Source organism: Phyllostomus discolor, chromosome 6 (assembly GCF_004126475.2).
Source record: "Phyllostomus discolor isolate MPI-MPIP mPhyDis1 chromosome 6, mPhyDis1.pri.v3, whole genome shotgun sequence".
NCBI classification, from domain to species: Eukaryota; Metazoa; Chordata; class Mammalia; order Chiroptera; family Phyllostomidae; genus Phyllostomus; species Phyllostomus discolor.
Genome location: NC_040908.2, coordinates 18,241,919 through 18,265,182, shown reverse-complemented (window position 1 = coordinate 18,265,182; position 23,264 = coordinate 18,241,919). Strand labels below are relative to the sequence as shown.

At 35.7% G+C, this 23,264-nt stretch overlaps 1 protein-coding gene across 1 annotated transcript; it reads right to left on the bottom strand.

The window, feature by feature from the left end:
• Positions 1–955: 955 nt before the first annotated feature.
• On the bottom strand, positions 956–20,834 carry YIPF4 (Yip1 domain family member 4). Its single transcript, XM_028515907.2, has 6 exons — positions 20,508–20,834; positions 11,723–11,876; positions 9,670–9,841; positions 7,773–7,850; positions 6,384–6,497; positions 956–3,386 (listed from the first exon to the last, which is right to left on the bottom strand). The coding sequence occupies exons 1-6, from the start codon at positions 20,584–20,586 to the stop codon at positions 3,249–3,251; spliced, it is 735 nt and encodes a 244-aa protein (XP_028371708.1). The 5' UTR covers positions 20,587–20,834; the 3' UTR covers positions 956–3,248.
• Between the last annotated feature and the right edge of the window lie 2,430 nt (positions 20,835–23,264).

Below are 23,264 nucleotides of genomic sequence, written 5' to 3'. Positions count from 1 at the left end.
CGAAGATAGCCCTCCTGATTTTTATCTGCCACAAGTGGGTGTGGGACAAGCCCATTCCATATTTCCACTCCTCCTACCAGTCTCGATGCGCTTTCTTCTTTGATTCCATAGTTGTAGGATTCCAGAAGTGCAATTTCTGGCACTTCTTAATGATGCTTGTTCTGTAGTTTAGGTGTAATTTTGATATGGTTGTGCGAGGAAGTAAGTACTGAGTTTACATGTTCCACCATCTTGACTGGATACTGGTTGACTCTTGTATGTGCCCTGACTGGGGATCCAACCCACAACCTCGGTATGTCAGGACGATGCCCTAACCAATTAAGCTAACCTAACTAGGGCCTGTAATAGGTCATTATTAACATTCTGAGAGACTCTGTCACTCTCCATGACGTGTGTTGATCCCCTTTTTTGCAAAGAAAAAGCAAAAAATGCAACTTGTTCAACTATTTAAAGAAAAGAGAGAAGTGTATGGAAGATCTTTTAACAAAACAAACATCACAAAAACAGAAAAAGAAGGCAAAAAAAAAAGTGTGATAATTCTCTAAAGGCTAAAACTAACTAAAATGCATTCATAAAAATGTAAAAGGTAAATAACAATCATCTTAAAATATTCAATTAATTTTGTTGAATATGAAAAATACTGTTTTTATTAGTTTGTAGAAGCATTATTTTATTCAATGTTTTATTACATCAAATTTTAAAAAAGAAACTGACTAAATTTAAACAATATTTAAACAAAGATATCTATCTCATTTTAAGTCAATGCAAATTTTCACTAATTTAGAACTCTGTTTTAGCATATTAACACTTGGGGAATTTTTGGAAACATACATTATTATATATAAAAACTGTTTTATAAGAACTTAGGAATAAGAAATGGTTCATAAAACTTTACAAATCTTCCTAAACTGCTTTTAGTACAATGAAAATGATATACTTTCATTTTTAATAAAAATTTCAATTATTTTACAACCAATTTGGAACAGAAGTAAATGTCTAATAATTGTTTTGAGAATTAACATTCATCAAGATTACTATAGCTGATTATACGTAAAACATACACACACACAAAACTAGAAGAGACTGACTAGTTCTGTTCTAAAAAATAATAATGAATTAATAATTAGGTTGGAAATCATGACTTAAAAGTCAGTATGACATAGAAAATATCATTACATAAAAATTCATGGAGAGGACACTGTTATGGTCAGCTTACCATTATTAGTTGCAGCAGTACTGTATCTTGCACACATTTACAAATCAGGTTTTCACACTGACAATAAATTTTAACTGCTTTGATCATTAGCACATGAAGATGTTGGCTGAGTTTGAAACAGAATAAATTACGTTTATATATACCCTAAACAGGGCAGTTTCCCAAGATTAAATGCTGTTATTTTTAAATACCTTTTTAGAACACAAACATCTAATTTTATCTTACATCATTATGAATAAACATGATAGCTTAAAAATATTAACCCACTTTTTTAATATAATTGGTCCTAAAGTGCCTTGACTTATTGCTTAGCAAAATTCTATCCCCCAGTATGGACCCTCAAGCTTTTTGGGAAAGATTTTGGGGTCAAAACTACAAACATCAAATATAATCAATGTAACAAAGTAATGACCCTCAGGAACTCTGCCAGTGTGACAAGTGCTTATTTTACAGTTACTGCTTCTATAGGGGTAGCTCCTCCCTCACTACTTCCTTCATATTTTAGGTTCTAGAAGTTCCATCCTTCTGGCACTTCTAATGTGTTTTCCTACATTTGTTTAAAGAATCAACATATAAAATTTTCTGCATTATTCTGGTTCAAAGGTAGATCCACACTTTTCCTGCAGCCTAAAGTAAGATTTTTCTTTCTTTTTTGATGGGGGAGAGGGAAAAAGGAAGAGAGATGGGCTTGGTATCTTGCTAATTTATAGGGTAGCTTCAGCGTTACTGGTTGTTTCCTGATGAGTAAGATTGCTAAAGGAATACCGTACATACCAAGAAATGGCCCTGTAATCATACTGAGGGCAGCAGTTAATGCTTCCAGCTCAGAAAAAAACAAATAATACAATAATCTGCTAATAGTCATTAGGCATTAGGTACTATATGAACTTAAATATTTCATCTACTTTACAAAGTAATAGTAATTAAAGGTACATAGTCTATGAAATTATTTGTAACAAAAATTTCACTAGGTAAAATTTCTTATTATTTCCCTTAGCAAATATTGTACATTTGTCAGAGTACCTGATACTTTTTAAAATATCAAGTTATATAGGACAAGTTGTTATAAAGCAAAACACAAACCTGGGAAACATTTTATTTTTTTTTTTGTACTTCATGTAACATTGTTCAGGATCACACGATTTTAAAGGTCTCTTTCCAGTAACTTTTGGATTAGAAATACCATTTAAAAATACTTACTGATGCTATAAATATTAGTGCTTTTCTACATACTGACAATCTTAATGAATGTCATATCCATTATACCTTTTGCTCCTTTGGTCAGAAAGATAAACAGAAACTTTTAATGGTTAGATATTCAAACAGTTTTAAAAACACCCAAACAAACCAAATGTACATCAACATATGTTAAAATTAGTTTTAGTTGTTATTATTAAGAATTCTGAACAAGGATATACTGAAGCATGTATGTGATTTTTAAAATTATATACAATTTAAAAAACAAATTTAAATTTACAAACAAAAAGATTAATGGCCAAATTAAAGAAAGTTTAAGCATCAGATTGAAAATATCTTAAGTTTTCAGCTATTCAGAAATATATTTTGTGAATAATAAGAATTATTTCATAAATATATATGTATAAATAGATATATATCTACAGGATTTGCAATGTAGGAGAAAACCCTTTAAAGAAAAAAATTGCACTTGTAGATTATCAGGATGTTGTCATCTTTACCCTTTAAGTGGAGTATGATTACCATTCCAGGTCTTTTGGCACAAATTTTAAGGAGAATATTGACACAATCTTAAAAACACAATGCTTTTATATTTTATTTACTGGAATATGAAGAATCAAACAGAACTGATAATTCTGACCAAAAAAAAAATCCAGATAACTGTAATTGCTTAATTAAATACCAAAAAATATGTTTTTTAAAAAACTTCAACCTATCTTTACATCTGGAAAATGTAAAATTTTACCAGCAACAGGTTTTCTTCAATCCCTTCAGCAAGAATTCCCAGCTTCACACAAAGGTAACATTGTCTTTTCCTACTCATATATGACTTAGATTACACCCCAGTATATAAGGACAAAAAATAAATGTATAATAAAAAGATTGGGTAAATCAGGAGAGGCTTTTTGGTCTTGAATTCTTCACCCACTAACAACGAAGCAGCACTGTAGGCAGCCCAAAACACACCGAACAGCTTTAAAAAACAAGCAAAAAAGACAAAGGGAAGCATATTAGCAAGTCAATTAACATTCTGCACATTATGGAATAAAAATAATATCGACAATATTGTTTAAAACAACCCTGGCAACCAATTATAGAAACAGTAAAATTCATTGAGAATGTCTAAAAGTTTATAAGAATGTTCATCCTTGCTCTGCTACTTGACTTTTGCAAATGAAATGTTTTGTTATCAAACTTGTCTAATCCAAGGAATCACCTAGGGTATCTATTAAGAAGAAAATCCTGGGATTCACTCTAGTTCTTATGAGTCAGAATTTCGAAGAAAATGGTCTGGTGTGTCCCTGGTGATTTTAAGATAAGGCAACTTCTGGAAGAACTATTATTGGGCCAAATTGCTGAAATTTGCTGAAAGAAAACTAACTGATTCTTACACAGAAGAAATTTTTTCCTTTCTTTTCTTCTAAGAAGAAGACAGATTAAGGAAAAAATTCACATAATGTTTATTAAGTATCATACCGTTTCCCCAAGAATAGATGGAAGTATAGGATTAAAATAAAAAGGAGATAAAAACCCCCCATAACATTGTGGTCAACAGTTAAATTAAATAAAACACATTGTGGTTTTCAAATTATACACATACCTAATTTTAAATGATTTCCACTGGAAATTTATATTGTACTTACTGATACAGTTACTCAAGCCATTTTACAGGTAATATGAAAGAAATACTTCAAGGATAGAAATCGGGGAAACTGCTGTATGATACAAACAGACTTGGAACAGAGCTTGTAGTACTGACATTTTGGGGCTGAATAATTGTTGTGGGACACTGGACTAAGCACTGTACAATGTTTAGCAGCATCCCTTGCCTCTGCCTACTATATACCAGTAATGCTCTACCACCATCCCAATTTGTGACACCCAAAAATGTCTCCTTGGGTGAAAAAATTACCCTCAGTTGAGAACCACTCGTACAAAGGTGAAAAATAAATACTGACAGACTGACTGAAAATATATTTGAGATAGTTCCACCTTCTACTGTGCTTTTTAAACGAAACAAGCTAAACAAAACCAAAAAACCACACAAATATTTTAAGCCTACAGAAAAGTACAGAAAAATATATGAAATAAAATTATGATCAAATTGCATTTGTATCTCATACTTCATTTTTTTATAAATAAACGGTTAACAGTTGGTAAGAGTTATAGAGATTTAATTTTAATTTTTTTTAACAATGGTTGCTTTTTTTAAAAGATTTTATTTATTTATTTATGTTTAGAAAGGAAAGGGAGAGGAGGGGGAGAGGGAGAGGGAGGGAAACATCAACGTGCGGTTGCTGGGGGTCATGGCCCGCAACCCAGGCATGTACCCTGACTGGGAATCAAACCTGCGACACTTTGGTTCGCAGCCCGTGCTCAATCCACTGAGCTACAGCAGCCAGGACTAGAGATTTAATTTTTTTAAATATTCAGTGGTTGTAAATTAAACTGTATTCTAATGCAAAAGTTAAAAGGACGAGAGTTCTGCAACACATTCCTCAACAAAACCTTGACTGAAGCAAGAAACATCTGACTATACACAGAAGAGTAAGTGATTCGGGGGGAAAATTTAGCAAAGAAAAATGTGAAGTTTAAAAACAATTTTATTCTAAATGTTTAATGATATAAATAAGATTTTCCATTTTATAACAATACATTTGTGTGTGGCATAAAGAATATTAAGGACCATTTTTCAGTTGAACTTCACAACTAAAAATGACCAGGGGACACGGTTTTAGCAATTTTGGGTGTGGTCTCAGCAGTATGCAAACAGGTTTTAACCCAAGTAACAACCAACCAACCAACCCAGAATCAGGAAGGGATTCCAAATGATTCAGTCAAGTGGTATGGTCATGAAGGCTAGAGAATTAAATGCCAGCATGGGACTAGCTCCTATACCGTAAGACTTTTAAACAAAGTGCTAAAAATGCCAATTAAAACACACTTTAGGATTAGAATGTAAAACAAAGAAAGATCTCCTTGGTCTAAAGTGTTCAAACAGTTCAAACATACAAAGATGTCCTCAAAATATTTTTATAATATTTGTAATAACAGCCACAACTTGTGTGCCTAATCTGTGTCGAGCACCATACTAGGCATTATATATACTTTAAAATCTTCATAACAAACCCTAAAAATTACCTGCTACCATTCCTATTTTGCAGAGGAGGATAAGAAAAAGTATCTCCCCAAGGCAGAGAGCAAGTATGAATTACATAACCAGGATGTGAATTCAGAAATGACTGGTTCCAAAATCCACATTCTTCTACTCAATATCCAATGCTTGTACAATATCATGTCAGTATTGCCTGTAGTTACCCAATTCTAAATGAAGTAGTTTCTTTTATAGTGAAATTAGTAATAAACTTTAAATAAAGTCTAATGTAGTAAAAATTAAGTGGCACTACTTAAAAACAAATACTTTAGTCTGGAGCCTATATAACGGCAGTTCTGAAAGTGGCAGTCTTAAAAAGTTCTCGTTTCCATAAAGGAAAAAAAGGGCGCTCACTGTGTAATATACATACATGTGCTAAAGCAGTCATTTATTTCCCAAAGTTAATAAATGTCAAAATTTAAGTTGTATTACCACTGATTTTTAATAGTTATTATTATCAGTAAATGTTTAAAATGGGTATATATATGTTAATGTATAATCTTAAATCAAATCAAAGTCAGATAAACTCGTATTATAAACACAGAGAAGAAAAATTCAACATTGAAAAAAATTCTGTTACATTTTGAGGCCTGATTTGCTATTTGTTCTTTATTCCCCCCAGATATACATTATAATTTCTGATAATTAAAAGGGGAAAATAAAAGAAACACCATTGGTAAAATCAACGAGTAAGGCCATTGTTCCAAAATACTGATAAGTGTTTGATAAAGAGTTACAGATTACAGTATTCTTAGTCAGAGAAATATTTTGTGATTGGAAAATAGTAAATTATTTTTTATAATACAGATTACTTACTTTTATAAGCGTAGACACCAGTTCAAATGATCCAACCACCAAAAGTATAGGGGCTATTACAATGAGAGGAAGTAATGAATATCCTATAACTCCAAGAACTTGGCCATATGCAACCTGTGAATTTTCAAATTTTTAAATAAATATCATAGAAGTCAAGATACTTATTTAAATCTTTCTTGAACATTATACATTCTTTCTCGTACTTACATAGATGTGAGGATTAAGAAGAAACCATATTATACCCATTATATTTCAAATTATCATATTCTGTGCTATATTTTTTCCTATGTATACATTAACTACAATAAAGTTTTATTTATAATTTAGGTAGAATGACAAATTAACAATAATAGAACAATTATAATACTATATTGTAATAAAAGTTATATGAATATGGTCTCTCTCCCTCTGATAACTGCTCTTATACCCAAGTATCCTACTAAGTGACCAACAGGCAGGTGTATACAGAGTAGATACTAACCAAAAGGACGAATCCACTCCCTGCATCAGATAGCGTAAGATTTTATCATGCTACTCAGAATGGCATGCAATTTAAAACTTATGAATTGTTATTTTTTTCTATAATTTCCCATTTAATATTTTTGGATGGCAGCTGATCCCAGGTAACTGAAACTGTGGAAAGCGAAACCACAAGTAAGAGGGAACTATGGGCCCCGACTGGTGTGGCTCAGTGGACTGAGTGCCAGCTTGTGAACCAAAAGGTTGCTTGTTAGATTCCCAGTCAGGGCACATGCCTGGGATGCTGGCCAGGTTCCCAGTGGAGGGTGCACGAGAGGCAACCACACATTAATGTTTCTCTCCCTCTCTTTCTCCCTCCCTTCGCTTGTCTCTAAAAATAAATAATAATTTTTTTTTTTAAAAAAGAGGGAACTACAGTACTGACAAAAATATAAAACAACACTACCCTTCTCACTAGCATTTTTGTTTTGCAAAAGTTATTTTTCTTTAAATATGTTAAAATAAATTTGGTTTATTTTTTAGTTTTAAATGAATAAATATGTATTTTAAAATTTTAATTTATAACATGGTAAATATTGATAAATATAACCTACATAAAGAAATTTCTTTGGAGACCTGAGATCAAAAAGTTTGAAAAATTTTGTACCAGAGACTGAATTGTATGCTTCCCAAAAAAGCTATAAATTACTTATAAGTGGAATGGATATTCTCTTTCTACTTAATTCCTTATAACATTATTGAGTATGTACAATACTAATATACTGATTCTCTGAAAGGATGTGGCATAACTTAAAAGCAATTCTAAGACAAGAAACAGGTATGATGAATATAGCCACTGATGGTATCTGCAGTATCAAAAATAAAGCTTATAATAATAAACAAAGGCTATTTTCAAAATTAACCACTTACTTCTCCACCGAGAACTCTGGCCAGTAAAAAAATTGTTAGTGAACCAAATATCCAAATGGTTATAATCCATGATACCACCTAAGAGGAAAAAAATTCATGCAATTAAATATAAGTTCCTAGAACTCAAATCTCTGCCATAAGATATTTTGATATACCAATTTCAGGTCACAGAGTGTTTTGTTTGGGTTCCCAAGTATCTTTCCAAAAACTTCTTAAGACTACAATGTGGTAATTTTGCATACAAATGGAAAATTTAGCAATGATCAATTTGCCTAAGGAAACCTCAGTACTTCAATAATTATGATAAAAGATTACTGTAAAAAGAGAACAAAGTGGTTACTCCCAACCCCCTGGTTTACACCATCCTGCAAGGAAAATTCATCCCTGAAACAAGCTATCAATCTTCTTGGGAGGTCTTTAAAGTTTGTATTAATTACACATTTATTCAAGTAATAGAATGAAAAATATTTCAGACAATTTTAACTCCTGAGACTTAACATAATAATGATACAACATGCATATATTTTCAACTTCTGTCTACTTGGGTGGTCTAGAAATAATGATGTTCCAGCAGCTATTTAAGCATACTTACTGCCCAGGTTTTGGTTTCTAAATATCATTCCCTAATAAAAGGAATTTGGTTCCTTAGAAAAATGGTTGGTTCCAGTGATGAGGCAGGTAAGATAAAATATAAGCCCAGAACACTTGGTGGAATGAGAAGGAAAGGAAGTGCTCAAAAAACGATGGGAGTGTGTTAAAAGGACACAGAAGCTAATCTGAAGAAACTCCCAATGGCTAAAGCTGAAACAAGCTAAGGATGAGGAAATGATTTGTGTTATGTTGTGTTTTAATGATAAAGCCTATAGGGAACCAGTCCGAGTGGCAATGGCAAATGTAGCTCAGCCCTGGTTCAGAAAACCCACAGGTGAGAGGCACCACACAGGCCCACAGATCAGCTTTCCCATGGCAAACCAGGGCAGCATTATATCTGGGCTGCTTTGAGGCTTGCTTTTGCTGAAATTCCCTCACCCTGAGTTAAGACAGCATATGTTTAATGCTTATCTTTGATGTAACTTCCTAAAGTCTGTGCTAAACCTCTCAAGGACAGAGTGTAACCAGTTCAACCACTTTTTCCCTTGCATTTGCAACATCCTTTTCTTTGTTATCAATAAGAAATAATCAGCAACATCCTTTTCTTTGTTATCTGTAAAAAGTAATCAACTAAAGCAAACTTGGGCATAATAAATGAGGACCTTCCTTGATGTAATGCTCTCAGAAAAGCAATAAAAGCCTGTCCAGGCAAGGGTCGGGGCACTCACTCAGAGAGTGGCCACGCCGTCCCTTCTCTCCATAGGACGTCTACAGTCATGTGAATTTGTTTGTCGCATCTACAACACCACAGACACCACTGGCCAGAGCCCGCATCAAAAGCCTCTGATATCAGGACAAAGTATTATATAAAAACAAATACTGATGGAATCCTTATCATCATTTGTTAAAACATTTATTTTAAAAAACAACTAAAAATGAATAAAAGGTAAGAACAAGATTATGAGTTTTGTGTTTTAAACTCTTTATCCCTTGAGAAATTAGAAAGGGCACAGGCAGCCACTTTGGTCACTTCTGGTCAGATGGGGTTAGTTCCATCCATTTACCCCAGTTGCTTATTAATACAAATATTAACACTTTTGACGTGGAAAAATTTGGAAAGCATTAATCTAAGGTACTCTCTGCATATTTACTTAAAACTAGTTCTTGGGATGAATAAGTGAGAATAAGTACAGGTAAAGCATTTCTCAAATATAACATGGTATCATAGTTAATATTTGGCTACTTTAATTTTTAATTTTAAAACTCTTAAAATACTTAGAATTTACATAAAGTAAGATATACTTACCCTAAACTGTCCATATAACGATATCATGGAAAAGAAAAGAACAACAGCCAGTGGACCCCAAAAGTCAGGATTATCTCTCACCACTTGTCTGTTAAAACCTAGTGATGGCATTGGCATCAAAACACAACGGATTTTGTAGTAAATATCCTTTAGATCGATATCCAATTCTTCCCTGTAATTGTAAATTGTAAAATAAAAATTCTTAAAAGGTACACAACATTTCTGAATACTGTTATATTTACTTATTTTTAAAATATTTTATTTATTTATTTTTAGAGAGAGAGAGGATGGGGGGAGAAAGGGAGGGAGAGAAATATCAACCTGTGTTTGCCTCTCACATTGCCCCCCACTGGGGACCAGGCCTGCAACCCAAGTATGTACCCTGACTGGGAAGCGACCCACTGGTTCACAGGCTGGCACTCAATCCACTGAGCCACAGCAACCAGGGCCTGAATACTGTTATATTTAAACTTATGTTGCAGGAGAACTTAAGTTTAAATATAATGGTATAGTCTCTATAGGTCAACAAAACATTTACATTTGAAGTACCATATTTCACTGATTCCAAGGTATATATTTTCAACATTTTAACATCTCTAAAGTTGGCCTGAATCTCACAATCGCGGGTGCTTTACAACTGCTGTCAGCTTTAAATGAAGCCAGGTGCTTCTAAGACCTGCCTTCTCTTTTGCCAGTCTTCCGAAGGCACTACCAATTTGGGACTTTAAATAAAATTCTCTGCTTGAGACTTTTTTGTGCCACACTGACAATCAGACTGGATTCCTACATGAGAACTGGTATAGATTTTACATTCTGAGGAAAAAGTTTTCTTCTAATACCCCACCCAGTGCCAAACTGAGACAAATAACTGCCCCCTGCTATCTCTTTTTGTATGATAGGTTATTTCTCATTTATCCTTATGCCAAGGAGATAGCCCTTTCTCCTGGGCTAAAATAACTGCACCTTATAAATGGCATCTTAGATTTGATGAAATATGACATATAAACATAGAAATAAGATGTCATAACAGCACTTCATCTACCAGTAATTACTGCAGAGAATAATTTGGTAATGCCTTGATTTTACAAAGCTATAGTTTCTACTTTCAAAATTAATAATTTTTTTTTATTGATTTGAGAGAGAGAGAGAGAGAGAGAGAGAAACCCTGGTTTATTGTTACCCTTATTTATGGTTCATTCTTGTATGTGCTCTGACGGGGATCAATCCCCAACCTTGGTATATAAGGACAACATTCTAACCAACTGAACTACCTGGCCAGGGCCCAAAATTGTTAAATTCTTTACTTTTCCCCAATGATAATATAGTAACAAAAAAAAGGGTGGGGAGAGAGAGAAAGAAAGAGAGAGAAAAGAGAGAAAGGGAAGGGAAGAAAATCTCCCTACAGTCCTCAGTGGTAGCTTTAAAATTTCTATATGGGAGAGATTTGGAAGTGATAATCTTTTTAGAAGTCTTAAATTGTCCTAAACTGAATTTCCACAGCAAGCACCCAAGTGTTCTCTTTTAGACTGCATATTTACATGAGACAGCTATCGACCCAGGTAAGCCCTAACAGCCTATAGTATGTGTGTCTGTGTGTGAGAGAGAGAAAAGGAGAGAAAGGGAGAGACAGAGAGAGGACTATGATTCTTTTATTTTTTGCCATTTAACAGGTTAAAAATATTCTCCCATCCAAGTACTAATCAGGCTTGACTATGCTTAGCTTCTGAGGTCAGATGAGATCAGACGCATTCAGGGTGGTGTGGCCATAGATAATTTTAATACAAATACATACACACATACATACTTGAAAACATCCAGGGGAAACAAATGAATACTGCAAAATAAGCCACCCTGACAACATTTACAGTATAAACTGGAAGATTTAAAAAAAAAGTCTCACTGTTTTTCTAATTACTAGTAAAACTGAAAACAGCTAAAACTTTTCACCAAAAGGTTAAGATTTTCTATACTTATTTTTAAATAACAATGAAAGAATATAGCCATCCTACAGACTAGCTCTAAAAACCAAAAGCTACATATTATTTTTACATACAAGAGTGGCTTGTTATCTTCAGGATCATCATCTTCAACTTCCAAAAGCCAGCCATATCCTCTTTGTCTCAGAAATGTAGTAGCTGTAGATTCTTTGATGAAATCTCCACCAAGGTTTAACTTGACATCTGGAGCTGCTATTGAACCACTGAGCTCTTAGGAGAAAAGAGAAAACTGTAAACCAATGTAAAATGTGTGAATCTTAATATAATAAGCATAAGTTTAACTAAGATAATTATCATTTGAAGACCTACTATATGAAATCTTCATATTTTAAAGTTATAGATATCTGAGTACTGCCTTTTATTTTACCACAAGAAAATGAAAGATGAGGGAGGTGAAGACATATGAAAAGTTTCACAGCTAATTAGCTGGTCCAGTACCAAAATCTAGACAATAATTTAAATTTTTTTCAATGCTCATATTTTGTTTATTTTTAAATTAAACTTATTGGGGTGACATTGGTTAATAAAATTATATAGGTTTCGCATGTACATTTTATGACACATCTGCATTGTGTGCTCCATCTAAAGTCAAATCTTCTTCCATCACCATATATTTGACCCCCTTATATTTGACCACCATATATTTGACTCTTTACTACTTCCCAAACCTCTTTTCCCTCTAGTATCTATCACACTGTGGCCCGAGTCTATGAGTTTTTGTTTGTTTTTCTTGTTTATTTGTTGCTTTCAGAATAACTTTACATTCTTTCTTACTTATTTACCTATATTTTATTTATTTTTAGAGAGGGGAAAGGAGGAAGAAAGAGAGAGAAACCTCTATGTGCAAGAGATATGTCGATCAGTTGCCTCTTTCATGCCCCTAAGTGGGTACCTGGCCTACAACCCAGACATGTGCCCTGACTGGGAATGGAACCCACAACCTTTTGGTGCACGCTCCAACCAACTGAACCACCTGGCCAGGGCTGGAATGCTGGAATGGTACTTTAAAAAATAATTTTGGCAACAGCAAACCAAAACATTCTTAACACAGACGTTCCTTCTCTGGAGATCAAATACAGTATATAGAAGAGCTTAATTTTAACCTAAATTTTAGGTTAGCTTTTAAGAACAGCCATCAAAATTTCAGCTTCAACTTCAGTCAATGAGTGGATCAATTATGAGTCACATCTTGGTCTGGTTGTGACAACTCCTGAAAGTAATTATAATAAAATGAAGCTAAGTCCCAGCTTAGCTAGTAATTAATACAGCAAATCATTACTGTCTTCTGGTCTCCAAGTTCTATTCAAAGTTCTTTTCCAGTTTTAACATTATATGATTCTAAAAAGGTTTTATAAGGGCATTTATTCAACTAAAGATAAAATCAAAGTATTTTTGAATTCCCTGTCCTTCCCTACTTGTTTAAAAATAGTCCTTGTAGATGCTACCACAGAATCCTGTAATTAAAATATTCTCTCAAAACTACTTGCTGCTTGTCTTTGCCTCAGTTGAAAATGAGTTAAAATTTAACTGAAATTCCATTTCCACTAGGTATAAGGAATGCTTTTCCTGATTTAACAAGAGGAAGATCTAGGTCAGGAAGTCATTAGTGCAGCAGTGACATTAAAGGTTTTTGAATTATGAGGCAGGAAAGGACCTCAATAACTGTTTCCTGGCCTGTACAAAGGACTACACTTCTTGATCAAACCCAAAGAAGGATATATAAATTATGATAAGGAATGCTGTAATGAAGAATTGTGTATGTTCAGCAGTTTGTCATAGCATGGGTGCCAGAACATCAAAAAAGCACCTGTAGCTTACAATTTTATAGCACTTTCCATTCCAAACAAAATGGGAAAATATCATGGACATACATGTAGGGGTCCAGTGACAGCAGTACCCCAAAGACCTAATCACTGTGGGAACAGAAAAGTCCAAATATTGGTGGCTAGCCTAACATGTTAGCAAACTAACAAGAGTAATGTCACAAATAAGGAAAAAAGATTCCAGATCACTCCAGGAGCAGTTGCCTTAAGTTAAACCAGAATAAGAACCACCTAGCTTGGCTATCAACTCTAGAATAGGTATATAGAATTTTAAAACATTAATTTTAGGCCAATTCTTTCTTATTGCACTATGTATTCTTGTCATTTAAAAAAATATTTTATTTTCAGAGAGAAGGGAAGGGAGGGAGAAAGACTAGGAAAGAAACATCATCTGCTGCCTCCTGCACACCCCAACTGGGGACCTGGCCTGCAACCCAGGCGCGTGGCCTGATAGGGAATGGAACCGGCAACCTTAGTTCATAGGCCAGCACTTAATCCATGGAGCCACACCAGCCAGGGCTCATTTTCTAAATAAGAAAAATGTAAAGATAATAAATACATGAGTTTAAGAGGAAATAATCTTTGGGAAAATCTATTTCAAAAGGAAATCTTAAAAATATTTAGCCCTGGCTAGTATGACTCAGTGGGTTGAGTGCTGGCCTGTGAACTAAAGGGTTGCTAGTTCGATTGCCAGTCTAGGGCACATGCGCCTGGGTTGTGGGCCAGGTCCCCAGTAGGGGGCGCTCAAGATGCAACCACACATTGATGTTTCTCTCCCTCTCTTCTCCTCTTTCTGAAAATAAATAAATAAAATGTTTAAAAAATATGTTTCCATTGGCCCCAGCCAGGTAGTTCTATTGGTTAGAGTGTTGTCCCAATATTCCAAGGTTGCAGGTTCGATCCAGGTCAGGGCACACACAGAAAGCAACCAATGAATGCATAAATAAACAGAACAACAAACAGATACTTCTCTTTCTAATTGATAAAAATTAAAATTTTTATTAAATGTTTCCACTGGTGCTTGGGTTCTGAGTGAGAAAGAATATCATTAAGTTTCAGGTTTTATTGAAAGCCACCTGGGAAAACTACAAAACAAAATTCAACAGTAACTCTTCCTCCCTTAAAATTCAAGTGTATGAATGGGTGAGGGATCCTTCCTCTGAATTTTCTATTCAGCCTGAGAACTTCACTTTGAAAGGTAAGGAAGAACTCAGTCAAGTGCAGTATGATAGTACATCCAGAAGATTTAGTGATCTGCCCCTAGACAAGTGCCAGATTTCTGTGAAAGAAAAGTATCCTGCAATGAATAATGAACATTTTGTTGGCACTTGCCAACTTCTTATATATGTGAAGAAGCTTTTTCTTATTCAACATGCAATAAAAACAAAGACAAAATCATCTCATTCATCTGAAAATAAAATCCATGTGTACTTAAATCCAAACCAGAACTGAGTATTTCTGCAGCAAAACAAAAGAAACACATGTTTCACAGTACAGGGATAAATTCCACCATTTCATTTTAATTATAAAAACATTCTAATGCATATATAGGGTCAATGAAAAATATCAAGAAACCAATGCAAGTACATGATTTTATAATTGCTAGATATATATTCAAATTTGCTTGATCATGACATTCCATATAATTTTTTTAAAAGCTTTATATAAAACTGTGTCTTATGTTACATTTTTATTCATATTGTTTTGATTTATGGTTTTAGTTGCCTTACTATTCGATGTCAGTAAATTTTCATAATGTACATGATATTAATTAAAACCAATTAAATCTCCTGAACCTATCTTTAGAAAAACTGAATCCCATTTTGGGATAAACCAGTTATTTAACAGAAATTTCTTTTATTTGCATAATTTGTCTTTTAACTTATCTTGAAATAATTAGAGATTCACAGAAAGTTCCAAAAATAGTACAGAGAGGTTGCATGTACCCATCACCCAGTTTCCCCTAAGGTACCATCTTATGTAACTATCAAAACCAGGACATTGCTCTGGCTGGTGTGGCTCAATGGATTGAGTGCCAGCCTGTGAACCATAGGGCTGCCGGTTCGATTCCTACTCAGGGCACATGCCTGGGTTGTGGGCCAGGTCCCCAGTGTGTGGGAGGCAACTGATCCATGTTTCTCTCCCTCTCTTTCCCTCTCTCTAAAAGTAAACAAATAAAATCTTAAAAAAACAAAACAAAACTGGGACACTGACATATCCTCAAATTTTACCAGTTTTGCATGCAGTTATATTTGCATTTGTGTGTAGTTCTCTGAAATTTTATCACATTTATAGATTTGGTCAATGCCTTAAACATTTAAAATTCATGAAAAGAAACAGATTTCTTAAAAAGGTAAACCTTACTTAACTACCTTTTCGTTCCAAGAAAAAGTTGGCTAAAAAGTCATTTTCAGTTTTCAAATAGGGAGGGAAAGCTATTCTTGCACCCATTAAATACCATATATTAAACTTCATTAGCAAATTATATAGAAGATACTTATGATATTACCTACATGGATACAATTTTTGGAAAATCAAGTATGACATTTTCTCAAAAGGTAAAACTAAACATTCTTCTGTCTATACTACAACTTGTATTAGAGGTGATATCCTTTCTGGGGAGGGGTAACCTGATACAAAGAGGAGGCTAGATGTTTGGTCACATTAACAAATAAAAAATTATCATTTACTTAAAAGAGCACTGACAATAATTATAGGATTATTATTTCTACAACTTACTGATCACAGTAATGTACTGTGAGTTGTAGATACTATTCCAGCTAAAATAAAACTGCTCCTATTCTGATATTTCATAACATTCTAAATCAGTGCTTCTCAAGCTTTAATGTGCATATGAATCACCAAAATCATTTGAATCATCATTTAGAATGCAAATCATGCTTAAGCAGTTTCTGCATCACTAAGTGCCCAGGTAAAGCCAAAGCTGATGGCCTGTGGGCATAAATCAGGCAAAGCATTACTATTTGTCTGATACAAAAATAAATTCAAAAGAGTATCATAAAGACTTCTATATTAGACTACACAGATACACACATACTCGTACATCATTACATTCTTGCACTTACACACATGCATTTCATGTACTGTCTTTTTTTTTTTTATTTATTTTTAGAGAGGGAAGGCAGGGAGATAGAGAGAGAGAGAGAGAGGAACATCAATGTGCGGTTGCTGGGGGTTATGGCCTGCAACCCAGGCATGTACCCTGGCTGGGAATCGAACCTGGGACACTTTGGTTCGCAGCCTGCGCTCAGTCCACTGAGTTACGCCAGCCAGGACTCATGTACTGCTTTTGGATGTAATTTTCTACATAAATATTCAGTCTGGATTTCATTATTCACTTATTTATTCATTTATTGGCTTATTCATACATAGCTCATGGTCTTTCAACTCTACTTATGGACCTTGCTTTAATACACATAAACAATTCTTACAATATACTCGTAAGTGGTATGCTTTTCATTTTATACATGACAAAAGAGATGCTTATAGAAGCAGTGTACGTTTTCCAGTATCACATAGTTACTGTAAGAGTCAAGACTTTAACTGAAGTCTTCTGGCTCTAAATCAAGTAATTTTATTTTGTTATTCCATTCAAATATGCTGTTTTGTAGGCCTGAGTGTCAATATCACTTAAGACAAAAGAAAACATGTTATTTATTCCTGTAACAAATAATTATTTTGTAATGTTCATATTCTGGGTTCTGTGGTAGGTGCTAGGATATAGAAAAGATTAGAGAAGTTTCCGTTTCTGAGGGACAGTTAAGCAAGGTTTCACCAAGGAAGAAGCATTTGAGTTGTCTTAAGTTTCAACCTGGGGTAAGGAGGAGAAAGGCATTTTAAGCATGGGGGCTAGAAATGCAGAGATACGGAGAGGAAACAGACAGATTTTTGGACAAAGGGTATGTGTGGTCAAATAGTAAGGGCAGATATCATTAAGGAAAAGAGATGTGGACAGAAGGAAGGTATGCACCGAAAACATCTGAGTCAAAAACATTCATGGTTAGGAAAACTGCATAGAAAGGGAGAAGCAAGAATTTATGTGACATGCTTGGGGATAAGAGAAAAGACTTGGGAGTTGCAGAGTACAACGTTCATGTTGGAGAACAATAAGAACTAAGTGGTGTGGCTCAGTGGGCTGGGCATTGTCCTGTGAACCAAAGGGTTGTCAGTTTGATTCCTGGTCAGGGCATGTGCCTGGGTTGCAGCCAGGTGCTGGGTTGGGACTGTGCTAGGGGCAGCTGATTGATGTTTCTCTCCCTCTCTTCCACCCTTCCCCTCTCTCTAGAAATAAATTAAATTAAAAAAAGAAAAAGAACTAAGTGCAGAGCCAGTTAATACTGAAACCCAAGCAGCAGCATCATTGCTAACATGGATTGAGCACTTAACCTGGCCAGATATGCATTTGCAAAATATTTGAATACTTGGGTATTATTATCCCCATTTTATTTATAAGAAAAATTAGGTGAAGAGAAATGAAGTAACTTGCTCAATATCATCTAGACAGCAACTGGTAAAGCCAGGATGCAAACTCAAGACTCTTTAACGCTGTATTTCAAATACACTACTCAATTTATAAAAATATAAGAAAGAGGCACCATGGTTTAGTGGAAAGAAATCTGAAGACATGGAATACTCAATTTCAATTCCAGATCTTTCATGTGGATGTTACTGAACTTCTCTAAGCTTGTTTTTTTTTTCACCTAGATTTAATGTTTTACTGAAATAAAATATTTATTGTTCATCCTTGTTCTCGGGATAAACATAAACATGGCCTCAAGAGATTGCACAAACAACCTGGACCAAAAGAACATTGAAAATTGGCATAGGGATTAAAATATTCAACACAACCTATAACAAATAATTATAAATGTCTCTAAACCTGTTTTATTATAAAATACAGGAATAATAAAACTCAGCAGGATTCTTTTTTTTAAAGATTTTATTTATTTATTTTTAGAGAGGGAAGGGAGGGAGAAAGAAACATCAATGTGCGGTTGCCCGTTGTAGGAACGTACTGGTGACTGCCCGTTTTCTTTTTTTTCTTTCTTTTTTAAAAATATTTAAGGGTATTTTTTTTTTTTTTTTTTTTAAGAGAGGGAGAGGAGGGAGGTAGAGAGAGAGAGAAACATCAATGTGTGGTCACCGGGGGTCATGGCCTGCAACCAGGCATGTGCCCTGACTGGGAATCGAACCTGCGACACTTTGGTTCGCAGCCTGCACTCAATCCACTGAGCTATGCCAGCCAGGGCACTCAGCAGGGTTCTTATAAAGACCAACCAAGACATATGCTTAAAATACTCTGTAAATGTAAGTTTGTATAAAGTTATACAGATGAGGGTGTTATTACATGTCTATATATCCTTGGCTATATAGGGAGTCTATATATCTTTGAAGGCTATATGAAGTTTGAATAAACCTTATGGATTTTACTTATTCTAGGTTTCTTGGTTTTACTATATAGAGTCAGTGGGTTAGCTCATTATATTATTTTGTCCCATTTCTTATGTGTATTAAGAAAGGTAATTCCTGGGGGAAGGGAGAATATGAAAAATATACACAATGATAGAAAACATTAAACAAACATCAGTTTCTGATACCCAATGGCACATTTTTTTTAAGTCTGGAAAATTAAAGTTGATATTCCTCCCTAAACACTACGCTACCAATTGTAGATGAAATAAATCGAAATATTTTGGGTTGCTTTATTTCACCAAATATTCCTAAGAGTTTAAAAGAAATGGGGAGGTAGAGTTGGTGGACTGGGTGGATAAGGTGAAAGGACTAAGATATACAAATCACTGGTTACAAAATAGTCATGGGGATGTAAAGTACAGCGTAGGGAACATAATCAATAACACTGTAATAACTCTGTATGGCGCCAGGTGGGTACTGCAGCTATGGCGGAGGGGGTGGGGACGACGGTCACTTTGTAAAGTTTATGACTATCTAACCACGACGCAGTACTCCTGAAACTAATATAAAATAATATTCAATGTAAACTGTAATTGAAAAAAATATCAGTTATATTCTTATGATAAAATGTTTTTACATTTTAAATTATAACCAAAACTACAGTACTACTAATTAAACAAAACCAATCAAAAAGCAAAATAAGGGGAGGAGGGAAAACCAGCTATATTAACTGCTGCACTATGAAACCGGATTTCTGAGGAAATACTACATTCTTCTTTAGACTGAAGTTTCTTACAGCTAAGTATAATTTATTTTTTCGTATTAGGCAGTAAGTCTGGCCACCGGAAAATCGCTGGCGTACAAAGTGTAGTAAACCTAAAATTTTGAAAATGACTAGCAGAGAAAGATTCCAGTTTCAAATAGCCTGCTAAGGAACAGAGAAAAGGAAGAAAACACAATTTCCTGTGCTGTAGAAAAATCTCTCCGCCACCACTGCTTCGTCAAAACAGTCACTACAAGGAAAACTGCAGAAGCTAGGGGAACACCTAGCCGGATTACAAGTTCAAACACACCTGGGTCTGCTTCTCTGAATATTAGGTCAACCACTGAAAAACTAAAAAACAGCAGGAAAACTGGGACGGAGGCAAGATATCAAATTCCACGTCTTTGCAGAGCCGAATCCAGTACCAGCAAATATTACTGATGGATCAATGGGAGGAACACCGCTCTCTTTCTTCGTCCTGACCCTCGACACCTACCCTGGACAATCTTACCATCGCTTTTCGGAATAAAAACAGCAAGTCATCTCATTAAAAATCTTCGGGTTCCGTGGGTCCACCCGAGGCAGGCAAGTCCCCCAGAAGAGCCTGCCCCAGACGGAGCAGGGATGGCCGCGCTGACCGAGAGGCTGGGAACGCTCCCCGCGGCCCTCCCCCGGCCCCTCGGGGCCCCTCGAAGGCCTCCCGGGCGCAGCCCGCCTCCTGCGGCCCCCGCCCGGCCACTAGCGCCTCGGCACCAGCGAGACCCCGCCGCGTAGGGCCCGGCGTCCTCCGGCGCGCGGAGCCCTTCCCGGACTCAGTCTCACCTTCCGCGTCGGCCGAGGAGACAAAGGTGAAGTCCCCATTAGTGGGGGAATACGCCGGGGGCGGGCCCGGCGGCTGCATCTCGCGGCCGCTCGGGGCCGGCGGCGGTGGAGGAGGCTGAGGCTGGGCCCGGGCCCCAAGGCGGCCGCGGCGCCAACCCGCACGCGCGCCCTACGGTGCTGCCCGAGACCCGGGAGGTGCAGGCTGCGGCGTGGCCCGCGAAGAGCGTAACAGGATGCTGAGCTGCCCCTGACACAGCCCCACCAGAGTCCCCTCGGTGGCGACCGCCCCAGCACCGCGACGCCGGCGCCCTGACAGGACCATAACAGTGACAGCACCACTCGGATTGGCTCTTTGTAATGTGCTCTCCCATTGGCTCCCGGAGAAATGTCCTGATTGGGTCGCCCTGTTGTTGATCCCGGAAGTTTACCCAGGACCGGAAGTTCCCTTCTAATGCGTGGACTGCTCCGGCTTTCTCCGCCCTGTTGGCTGTTTTTGTTTGAGCCTCCTCTGTTCTGTCTTTTGTTTTCCTAAGTTTCTCCGTTCGTGTTAACTGGGTGGCTTAAAGAATTTTAGAACTAGGAACGTTTCTAGAGGTCAGCCCCAGTTTATGATCCCAAGATTTTGTTAGGGGATGGACAAATGCCACGAAAATGTCACAAGTGAAAATGCCACGAAATTTACCACTAAAGATTCCTTAGAATAACTACATTAAAAAAAAAGCATACATTTACTATACTAATATGTTGACAACAGGAAAGTAGATGCAGGCGTGTATGAGAACTCTGTAATATCTTGACAGTGTTTCTGTAAATCTGAAACTGCTTTAAGAAATAAAGTTTATTTAAAAAAACTTATAATACCAAACATTGACAAGGATATGGACCAACTAGAACTAACAAAGACAACTATTAGATAATGTTTTTAAGTAAAGTTAAGCCTAATCACGTGAACCATCAATTCCAAGTATCATATACCTAATGAAGCCTATGTCTACACAAAGACTTGTACAGAAATGTTTATAGCAATTTTATGCATAACAGTCAAAAACCAAAAGTCTATGAACAGATTAATGGAAAACTGGATAAGTAAATTGTGATGCATATATACATTGTGACCTATGTGATACTGAGTGGGCCAAAAAGTTCATTTATTTTTTTCCATATAATGCCTCTAATAGTACTTAGTTGTCTTTAACTTCATTCAAAATAATTTTGTTAGATTGTATTTTGACAGATGTCATGTCAGTGAGCACTTAGAAAACATCAAAACTGGTGAATTTTTGTGCTGCCATTTTAATATTGAAGATGAAAGAAGATATGCAACATTTTTGGCATATTTATGCTATATTATTTCAAAAAAGGTAAAAATGCAAAAAAAAAAGATTTGTGCAGCCTATGGAGAAGGTGCTGTGACTGATCGAACGTGTCAAAAGTGGTTTGTGAAGTTTCTTGGTACTATTGACATTGTAGCCAAATAATTCTTTGCCGTGGGGCTGTCTTATGCATTGGAAGATGTTTAGCAGCGCCCCGGGCCTCTACGCACTAGCAGCTGATAGCGGGAGATAGCCAACATACTCAAAATATCCAAATGAATAAAGTTATTGGTGAAAATGAAAAGTGTGTCTTTTATGTTATGAAAAAAACTAAACGAACTTTATGGCCAATCCAATACTTAACTGTACCTAATATATACCATGGGATAACAATAAAAAGAAATGAACTAATGATATATACAAGAACATGAACGAATATCAAAAAAACATGCCAAGTGATAGAAGACAGACACAGAAAAATATATACTTTATGATCCCATTCATAAGAAATTCTAAACCAGATACATTCTAATCCATGGTGATAAAAAGCAGATCAGTGGGTGTCTGTGACCAGAGCTGGTGGACAGGGAAACTGCCTACAGATATATTCGAGGGAATATTTTAGGGACATGGAAATGTTCTGTATTATGTTTGGAGTGTTCTTTAGCAAACTCATCCAACTGTACAACTTTAAATAGCTGTATTTTCATATGTATACAATATAGTTCAATAATGTTGATTTACAAGAGAAGAGGCAAAAGACTTTAACAGGCAGTTCATACAATGAAAATTCAGAATTGCCAGGACATGTGTGATTGCATTTAGGGCTCATCCTAAAACTCCATAATCACCTGCCCCATCTCAAGATCCCTAATACAACCACATCTACAAAGATACAACATTTACAGTTTCTAGAGAATAAGACCTGATATAGTTGTGCGGCCCATTACAACTACATTTCTACATTTTCCCCTTTTATCCTGTATTACATCATTTGTTATTACAAAAGTAATAGATGTTTGTGGTAGAGAATAAGCAATAGAAGAAAATAAAATTACCCATAATCCTACCCCCAGAGATAAGCACAGTTAATATTTTGGTACCCAGCTTCCCAGTTTTCTCTCTGTGAACGTACATTTACATGTAGGTCTCGCTAAAGTTTTAAAAATTGACCTGATAGCACAGACCTTGATTCCACTTCTCAGAAGCGCACCTCGCAAGTTGGGAAACACTGCTATCATTCCCACAGAAAACCTAAAATGTAGAAATTTGTTTAGAGAAAAATTTACATATCCCTCTATGTTAGATAGGTTAATATCGGAATGCTCTTTTTGAATCAGGAAGTTAAGTAACATTAAAAAGTTGATGGTCAGTTGCATAATGATAGGGGAAATTACACAAAAATGTCATTCTCTCACCCAGGCGTGTGAATGCATGACCTGTG

Coding starts and splice junctions, on each gene's coding strand:
- YIPF4 (XM_028515907.2), bottom strand. CDS start 20,586: ATGCAGCCGCCGGGCCCGCCCCCGGCGTATTCCCCCACTAATGGGGAC. Junction 9,842..11,722: donor GAAGATAACAAGCCACTCTT/GTATGTAAAAAT, acceptor TTACAATTACAG/GGAAGAATTGGATATCGATC. Junction 7,851..9,669: donor CGTTATATGGACAGTTTAGG/GTAAGTATATCT, acceptor TTTTCCTCTTAG/GTGGTATCATGGATTATAAC.